The sequence below is a fragment of the Antedon bifida genome, chromosome 1 (assembly GCF_963402885.1).
Source record: "Antedon bifida chromosome 1, ecAntBifi1.1, whole genome shotgun sequence".
Taxonomy (NCBI): Eukaryota; Metazoa; Echinodermata; class Crinoidea; order Comatulida; family Antedonidae; genus Antedon; species Antedon bifida.
The window spans coordinates 3,696,262-3,706,785 of NC_136226.1; the positions used below are offsets into that span (position 1 = coordinate 3,696,262).

The 10,524-nt window shown below is 34.0% G+C and overlaps 1 protein-coding gene across 1 annotated transcript; it reads left to right on the plus strand.

Annotated features, from left to right (window-relative positions):
* The first annotated feature begins 500 nt into the window (after window positions 1-500).
* Window positions 501-8,809, plus strand: LOC144837849 (uncharacterized). The gene is made up of 6 exons (XM_078693137.1): window positions 501-590; window positions 1,152-1,252; window positions 5,396-5,932; window positions 6,213-6,260; window positions 7,166-7,219; window positions 7,732-8,809. Exons 3-6 carry the CDS (start codon window positions 5,407-5,409, stop codon window positions 8,268-8,270), a joined length of 1,167 nt encoding a protein of 388 aa, XP_078549263.1. The 5' UTR covers window positions 501-590; window positions 1,152-1,252; window positions 5,396-5,406; the 3' UTR covers window positions 8,271-8,809.
* The last annotated feature ends 1,715 nt before the right edge of the window (window positions 8,810-10,524 follow it).

Genomic DNA, 10,524 nt, shown 5'->3' on the forward strand with positions numbered 1-10,524 from the left:
AATAGGCTAACTGCACACTAAAAAGTTTTTTGTTAGTTGTGACCTTGACCTATGACTTTTCCCCTCAAATTCGAACTCGTCCGAGCTTTTGGGGCATAGATCATTGTTGCCAAATTTGGTGAGAATCGGATAAAAACTGTGGCCTCCAGGCTGTTCACAGACACACACAAAAACACACGCGTACGCACCCCCACACACGAACATACAGGGGTGAAAACATAACCTCCTTGGCGGAGGTAATAACAGGGGTTTTTTTCTGCTAGAAAGATTATATTTAATATCAATATTGATTTTGTTATACAACTTTTAGTCTACTCACAATTTAATTTTATATTAAATAATTATTATTTGTAATAACAAAATAAATTGAAAAAATATAAACACGGAGCTACCCTTTAAGCTACCCAGAAATCTCTTTTTTCATACATCAGTTGTAACAATTGTGGGAAATTCCCCGTGTGTTGGTATCGTTTAATATTGATTTTCTCAATACTTTCATGATTTCTGAACTGTGGCGACAAGTAAACATGATTTCCGAATCGAAAATCGAACCATAAATGTTTACAGAAGCTAGAATACAAAAGATATATGTACGTATAAAACTGTTATTGTATTTTCTGACACATTGAATTACACATTGCAAGGGGGTGTGGGGGGTCTAGACAGAGTAGGAGTGTCTGTGGAGCTCGGTGGCGCGCGCTCTTTTTCTTCGGTAGTCACACCAGGGGGAGTTTATTTTACAACTCCCTGGCCAAACTCAATTGATGAACTTCATATCAAATGCTTTTGCAAGAATATCATCATAATTTAGCTAGTTTCTAGATATTATCATTGACCAACTTTTCATTTCCAATTCAAGGTTATTAAATCAAATTTTCAATAAATTACATCTAATTATTTAATTTTCAGTTAAGCGTGTCAATATGAGTTTGTTTATCAAGACGACGACCGTAAATGGTATACATTGTAAAGCCAAGATGGCTACATTACCTACCCTCACTGTTGCTTTAATTCCCTGTGATCTCTGAGAACCTCGAATTGATCCATTTCTAGTGAATTTCCCTGAAAAGTGTGGTAGCGACTAGGCCTATTTTTAAAAATATTCCCAAGTGTTAATTTTCTTTTCACTTATCTTTCTTATTAATGGTTAGGCCTACACTTAAAAAACTGAAGTGGACAAATCTACATGGAGGCTAATGGTACACCAGTTTAATGTAATTTCACAGAACTGTGGTAAAACAACAAAATAATGGTAAACGAGTGATAGTTTTATTCCTGTCCTTATATTACACTTTTAAACAAGAATAATCATGCAATTATTGATTGTTATGGAGACTTATTTATTATAAGAATTAGAATTATAAGACCAGAGAAACATTTGTATTATTGAATAGTTATTATAGGCGTACTGGAGCTAGTTTGTATTTGGTTATTGATCCATAACAGATAAACATATGCATAACAATGTTATCATCACTTTATAAGAATCTACATAACAATAAATAAACGCGATAAACATGATGGGGTGATCAGAGAGGCGCATATAGTCCTTTATGGCATACATCGAAAGAGCTAGCTTAAGTGAAGGAAAGGAATTGAAAAAAGGTAAGGAATATTAGAAGCTTAGCATGTATTAACGTTAGCCTACTTTGGAGGAAAAATAAAACTAATCATGTAAATATTGATAAATAAAATGAAACACCTAAAACTTAAATTTCCGACCCAATCTATAGGCCTATATAAATTATCTGAAAAAGGGCGTAGGCCTATCCTCGCAGTCTCTATAAAATCTGTATCCGGGCGTTATTACTATGCGGGCGTTCTCCGGGCGCTTCGGGCGCTAACGGGCGGGTTTTAGTAGGACCCCCATCTGCAACAACAAATTCGCCATGTGGTTTGCACGATACTTCTGACAACAATTTGGCTACTACAACCAATCAATTTATGGGGACCTGACTTGTCTGTCCAGGTTTATAAAATTCAATATTAAGATGATAGGCCTATTGTCCCCATGTTTGTGTGTTAAATCTACCATTTGTAACCTCACTGAGGAGAGACGGTCTTTTGTTCTTATAGTAGACTTGATTTTTAAAGTATGCATTTCCCCCTAAAAACATGAAATATAGAGTTTTAATAACATTAGACTTTGAATAGGCCATTTTGTAGTTTTAACAAAGTTAATCATTTCCGTAGAAAAAAACCCGAAAATAATGTTATAACTTACAAAAAGACAAAATAAACGGTTAAATTCAACCTAAGAAAACATTGACTGGCAGCCAATTTTACTATTTTTTGCTTTAAATTTCAGTTTTTTCAGGTAAAAACATTTTTTTTTTAATCTAATTTTTGGTCAAGTGAATAACTATTATATGTAACATTAAAATGGCACATTCAATACAAAAATTGTAAAAAATAAAAACGGTACTGAGTATGTCACCAAACTAGCCATCCATTCATAGAAGTACTGATGTAGTAGTCTATACGGCGACTATAGAATGGACCCGAGACATGACTTACTACGACTTTGGTAGATTGAACAATTTTGTTACGTGAATGTTTTATGAAATTATGTCAAGAATGTTTACATACTTATAAAATAGTAGTAGGCCTACCACAGTATACATTTTAGGCGATCTTTTCAAAGGTCAAGCGTCCATACCCTGCCGCGTTTCGATATTCAATATTGATCGCTTCGCTCGCGTACCATCTACTGTAGGTCGTGCCCACAGATGGTAAAAACTGGCGATTTCAAATGTACGTACCGCAGGACAATAATACATGTCGTTAACAGGAACGAATAAATAGACACGGTGATTTATGTAGTCAACTAAAATTCGCATCCTGGGAATTTCTTCCGAAACAGAAACTTGTCACAAAATCAGACCAATTGTTGAGTCAAATTTAAGCCCAATTTGTGTTTTGTATGTAACATTAGGGTTGAGGGATGGGGAAGAGAATGCAAAAAGGAACAATTTTTAAATATATTCTGTATCCATTCAGTAACGAAATATTAATTGTTTTCATGTTTTACAAATAATATTCCACTAAACACAGTAAAACATTGCGATTTAATACTTTGTTGAAACTGTCACTGTCATAGTCGATTGAAATAGTAAAGTACATGTAACGATACACCACTACGACGTTTATATTTTTTTGTAATTACAGTATTAATTAATACAAACGTTGGAAAGCAACTGTAAGTAATAACATTTATTTGCATATGTGTTTATATAATGTGTAGTTTGTGAAAAGCACCTCTATTCGAGGAAAATCGTAAATTCGCGATTATTATTATATTATTAGTAGGCCTAATGGGTTTCAATTGTTTCTTAGAGCCAATTCATACTTTAGTTGGTTCCTACCTACCAAAGTTGTTCTGCGATCCTTACTGTAGGCATATCCTAATTTGCTTAGCCAGTTCATACGGTACTTAGGTATTTACACGGGTAAGTTGGTTCCTGCCCACCAACGTTTGCGGTAACTGTGCTCATGAAAGCAACTAACTCGAGTAAATAACTATGCCCAAACGGACCCTTAGAAAGTTATGTGATACCGCGGTTTTGTTAAAAGCAATGTAGTAAAATAGTCTGTGAAAAACACCAGGGGCGAATCGTTTAACCTAAATTTTAATCATCACTAAATAATTATCTAACTCAACTTAATTAGTAGGTCTAATGGTTTTCAATTGCTAGTACAATTTAGCACGGAAAGTATGAACCCACTTTCTAAAGCATTGAGAAAAAGGTTACGAGCGATTTACTGAAATGTCCTTAATACGAATACTTTACGAAAAAACTAAATACGTCCTACACCTACGTCTGTAAATGTATACCGTACGCACTTGCAATTGCCCAGATGGCTTTAATAACTGGAAATTGTAAAAATGAACACAGAGCGAACCAAACACGATGTAATCTGTAGCCAACTATAATTGTCATCATCTACTCATGACATTGAGGGGGAGGGGTGATAGTGTGGGTGGTGGTTGAACTGCAATAATAAAGTTGATTGTACAGATATTCCACCTCTGCAGTCACAGATTGAAAAAAAAATGGATCGAATTTTTGCTATGAGTGTACTTGCCTTTGTGTTATTACGACGCCTGAGGTAGACTTGCCCCAAGTCTGTATTTATTGTCTTTTTTTTTATTTATTTGTTTTTATTTCGACCGCGATTTTTGTCTGAAAATACAGACTTGTGAAACACGTATAGAAATCGATTTGCAAACCGCAAACATCCGATAAGAATGACGTAGGTTATCATACCGTATTTGGCTATATGGGGCGGGCGGTATGTAAATATGGATTTCGAATCAACCAATGATCATTTTGTTTCAAAATGAAAAAGATCGAGTACGTACAGTGTGCTGAATGTACGATCGAGACTGAACAACTGTTGAAATATAAAATCGTGTTGCCAAGTTGTTTTGTTTATTAATATTAATTGTTTAGTCCAGTCCTGGCCTAGGCCTCCTTCGTAGGGCTACTCAACTCGTACGTATGACCTTCCAAAAACGTCAATAAGGTACATACCACCACCGACCGGCACACAACAGGGCTACACCACCACACAGGACAGGGTCTGGGTGGGAATTAAATCAAATTTTCTCCGCATAATAAATGATCCATTCAATGTTAGATTTGGCGGAGAAGCTATAGCCTATCATATCATATCAAGACGAGTTTTCATGTTCTTGTGAAAAATCTCATCAAATGTTTACCAGACTACTATGCATATAAAATCATTTTTAGCCTTCAGAAACTTTCATCAATGTACCCAAGTACACATTGTCTAAACGTAACATAGCGCATGCGCATCGTCTTAGACGTTGAGTCTTTGAAATTCTGAAATATGAATATTAAAACGACGTACGAGTGAGTAGCCAATGGCATGCGGCTGAAACTAGTCAACTGGATAATTTATGCACCAAGAATTCTTGGTGTCAAACCACGTGACTTATGCGTGTTTCCCCAGACGGAGTATCCAAACTCAAGTAATACACGTATGAAACGCCATATGTGCAAAAATATTTATATTTTTACAAAACTCCGTCTGGAGCCCAGACTACGCCTGAGGGAATATACACTTGAGGAAGTGATTGAGTGATTGGAATGTTCTATTCATCGCCAAGCAATCCTTTTGTATAAAGTATTATTAATTCTATCAAAATAGTATTTTTCAAAGAAATCGGCTTGTCTTCAACATTATGATGCTGTACTCTAGCTTTTTAACCGGTTTTCAGCTATTAAAAACAATAACAGTTTTTTTTGTGTTTTTTTTTAAATAACATTTATTATAATAATATATAATATCAATAATATAATTTGGTATGAAGCAAAGTATAGACTTTTTCTCATTAGTATTGTATAACAACACGAACAATTTCTTTTAGTTACAGTAACGATGGATGATCAATTTAGAGACTTTCGTCAAGAATTCAGTAATGCATATCCTGGGATTAAAAGAAGGGAGCTGAGATTTCTTCTACACGATCACTTACCAATCGGTGTATTGGCACGTGAAAACTCAGGAATGACTTTATTTAATGAACTAAAATTAAAAGGCTTCATCACATACAATAATGTTAATATTATGTCAGAAATTGCAGACGTGACAGAAAATGCCGCAGCAAAAGCAATTGTAATGACATACATAAAACAAGTTGGTGCACAATATTATGATACTATGGGTGGAGCAAGTCTGTCTTCATTTCGTAAACGACTTTATAAAGCTTTGCGTGAAATCACAGAAGGAGGCAGGGGTGATTTATCCAAAATGTTGGCTTACTACAATGTGGAACATCTTAACTTCGACAATAAATGGGATTTAATATTCTATTTGGAGAAAGAGATGTACTTAGACGATAGACAAGATACATTGGAGAGATTTGCCAGGGCACTTAATAAAAAGGCAAAGAATCTTTTACAGAGTACGTATCAAAAGCACTGCAATCGTACTTTTATTATACCAAAGACCCATTGTTATATTCTTTATAATATCATTATATCAATTAATGCAAAGATAACTTGATGTTGATTTTATAACCTACTTGCAGAAAACTTCATTTTGGAAATAGTAAAACCGAGACAATTCCATTTAGTAGATTGTATCAGTGCCATAGTAATATCGAAAAAAAAGAAGTGTTAGGCCTAATGATTTTGTTAGAATTCTCTTTCTAGATATGTTTAAGTTTTATTTTCATTTTACAGGTTCATATGCTGACGATGAAAGAGAACCAACGCCTGTATTGTTTAAAGGTTGGTTATATGAAATAATTTCGATTTTTAGCAGTCTCAAATTTGACCTTACAGTAGCTATCGAATAAATGAATTATACACACACGTGATGCTATATTTTACTGTTGAAATTTACCTTAGTTGGGTTGTATTGTGTGTTTTGAGGGAGCGCGAGAAAAGATATCGAAAAATATTCACAGTACTAAAGGCCGTTGAGTTATCAATGACTGATGATGGTTACCAAACGGCGGTATTGTACCATACACCTACAAATAAATTAAGTACCGAACTGTAATAGAGTGCGCTGTCATATTTTTTAACCCTCAACCCTCTGTCGTGTTTTGTTTGTATTTTTTAATATAAATTGAGTTGTCTACTGTCGTATTTTATAATAACGTTCTGAATTACCGTTTTATGCTTGTCCTTTTAATGGATTACGTCATGTGAGATCGCAAGTGGCTTAAAAACACATTTGAATAGTTAGTTTGATATGGTTTCAAAGATTCTATCAACTCTCATATCTTTATATTTGCTTTGTCGGTCGGTCAGTCTACCCTATCATTACTTTTACACATTTTCCCTGATTTTCCAATTGGTTACAAATTTATCAGGTATAGCTTCTTAATAATAATATCGGTCACTGCTATTTTTACTACGACAATTATTACAAAACGACTTTAAAAACGTTGTTCGTGTAATGTTCACGTCTTTATTATTATGATTTATTATGATTATTCAGCTGGACAACCAGTTGCCAGTGCCAGTTGTGGAGGATTACAAGAGTCTTTACCACCACTTTTAGTATTATGTTATCCGTGATGCATAAAAAGCTTTTTCCTATGATAACAAAACATATTCCAACTTTTATAAATATTACAGGCCTACTGAACAATTATAATAAATTTCTAATAATTTTGTTTTCACAGTTGACCATGTTGCAGTACCACTGCAAAGAAAACCATTGACTCCATTGAATACAGGTAGAAACACATTTTTATAATTAATGCCACGCACGAAATTGAAAACCAAACATACGCCTAGAACGTTGAATGACGGTGTTTTGTATACTTATAATAAATGGCTACAAGTGAATTGTGTCCCTCTGTTTTATCAATAATTTAACGAATGTTATCACTTCATTAGCAAATCATGAGTGATTTTTCGGTTGACTTAATTTTTATATATAATTTTATTTCGATTAAATTTTGTCTGAAAATACAAACCTCAATAGTAAACGCCATATGTTCCAAAATATTTATCTTTTTACTAATATTAATTCAAAATTCTGTCAACGTCAATACACATATCTGTATGTACGTCATTGTTGACATAGGCTCTTAGTATTATATCATACATCATTATTTTGGTCATTCTCACTTTATCATCCTTTGTAGAGGTATGGCGTTTGTTTATATACTAATGTTTTGATAATTTACATAGTCTATGTTTCAAAGAAAAATTATTAATATAGAAATTGGTGTGTGTTTTTAAGATCTTGAAGAAGACGACTTTACTGATCTTCTTATCGACTTGTCAGATTGGATAAAAGAACAAGGAAATGCCCACATGTTCAAATTACTACTTGCTGATTTCACCGAAATTGCTAAAATAGACATAGAACAGAAAGAAGATCCATTCGATCTATTCAAATTACTCCGTTCCACTGGATATATTAGCAGAACAGATATTGATGTAATCATCGCAGCTTTCACTTTGTGTGGATGGTATGGTGCTGCGGATGTGATAAAAAGGAAGATACCGTTATTCGAAAGATTCATTAAGGGTATCGAAATAACTCAATTCTCTCAACTTCGAAAAAATGTGATCATATTTGGTCGCATGCTAATTGGAAGTAAGATAAAAAAGATTTGCCGTTGGTACAACATTGATGCTGATAAAATAGCAGATCCATGGCATCTCATGTTTGAACTTGATAAAAGAGATACACTTACAGATGCAAAATTCATTGAAAGGCTTGAAGCTAATGACATGAAGAAAGAAGCAAATGCGCTGAAAAATGGCCTAAAATAAACTGTAGGCCTATACTGTTTCCTAATACAGTATCTGATTTCTTAATAATACAATGTATCTCTTAATAGATAGCAGTTTTAATATTATATAGGCCTATTAATGTTCATGTAGGCCTGAGTATTTATAATCATTGATTGAAAAGTATCAAATATCGATTGATTTACGAAAAAATTTGCTCATTATTATTTAGTGATATTGCTTGCCGTGAAACTGCATATCATTTTTAGAATGTTGTAGACTATTTTTAATGAATGAATTTTGAATAATTATTAGGCTATAAGTCACCTTCATTCATAGTGTAATAATTGTTTTATTTGCTGTTTAGAATAATTTAGGTATTGTTTTTCAATTATTTTATGCTCGGTACGCGATATGTATATTATTATAATTTGTGGTATATCATAATACGATCCAAATGAGAATTTTAACCGTAGTAAAGGTGTAAGATTTCGTTTAATTAGTACAAATGTAAAAGGAACTTCCGAATCTTGTTTGTTCATATGTATTTTGATGATAAAGTTTAAGAATACGGTACCGTAGATCGTTAGTTGAGTTTTGACGTTTACTAAATCATAATATTATAACACATCTAAGTATATTCTTGTCATTTGAATGGACGATTGATTGAATGATATTAAAATAACTGAACTATATCGACGTGTTATAGGATGGAGTAGCCTATTGCAACTTCCCCTGTTCCATCTCAGCCTATGTTTGGACTGTCGCCAATAGGCGCTGTTTGGTGGCAGCTCCACATCGCTTTAGGAAAGATCTGACGTAATGTATAGGTACATTTATATTGAAGTGAAATTTACTGTTGGCTATTAAATATTGGCAACACCAGTATTTTGTGTCCTTATCTTATGCAATTACACCTAATTATTACACCAGTATCGAGCTGGTGCTGATTTGCCATAATCGGTGAACGTAAAACAAGACGGGCGCCACCAGGCGATGGCTAATTCAATTCAATTCAACTATATTTCAGAGAAACTGTCCATATGAAACATATATATATATATATACAATAAAAAAGAAAAAGAAAAGAAATAAGCAGCCTCTGAAGGACTGATGCAGAACCAGATCATCTGCATAGCATAAATGATCAAAGCATACATTGTTAAAATGACATCCATATCTACATTTACCATGGAAAATACTGAGTGTGTCAATATAGATATTGTATAATAGCGGAGACATAATATCTTCTTGTCTAACACCATTTGTAACTGGGAAACTATCAGATAACAGTTACCCCATCTGACGAGAAAACGTTGATTATACCAGGATACAGGGACCCTGATCACAACCAAAGGCACGTTTCTCTCATCAACAAATCTTCTGAAGAACGTCTGTTGCGTCACACTTTGTAATAATTTGTAATCGCAACAAACGTCCAGTAATTAACTCTATCAAAGGCTTTGCTTGAGTCAAGGAAACAAGCATAAACTGTGCTACCATTACGGTTATAGAAATCAATTATTTGTTTTATAAAAAAAGGCCCGAGAGTAATCCTTATTTGTTTCTTTACTACACTAAAAAACATGGTTGTGTAAATATTCATGTTTGAGTCCCCCTTTCAGGCGTTTACACCTATAGATGATTGATGCACGATAGTTCACAGTGGAAACATGACACCATGTTCCCCTTGCGTATAATTGCCACTCGGGGGTTGTTTACGAATCTGCAAACGGCACAGAGTTGTCACAATGAAACAATGAAATGACGTTTTTATATCCAGAATCAATAAAACAGTTATGTAAGTAAAATCTCAACATTGGAGTTTGTAATACGGAACCGGTACAAAAGACAATCAAGCTAGAAATGGCAATGCCCTTTAAGATGTTTCTGACCAAGGCAATCTAACAACAGGACACTGAGCTCGCCTTGCCAAGATGGGTACTCGTAACAGTTCTTTGATCTGACTGCGACAAATACCAACCGTACTGTAAGGTACATATTCTCCACGCTGGAGAAAGTAAAAGCCACATTCATTAGTTAAAACGACACGTACCATCTCGTTCAGATAAAAAAAATATGACTTTAAACAAACAATCTTTTAATTTCGTTTGTGGCCCAGCTTTTATTTTAAACAGTTATCCACTTTCATTGGTGATACAAAAAAGACTAATTTTCCAGTAAAACCACAGCAAAATCTTAATGACTTAATACGAGATTTTATGAGTGAGCACTAAATGGCGGCGTAGTGAATTATTTGACTCGTTTTAAAAGCACTACGTGGGAGTAATGGATT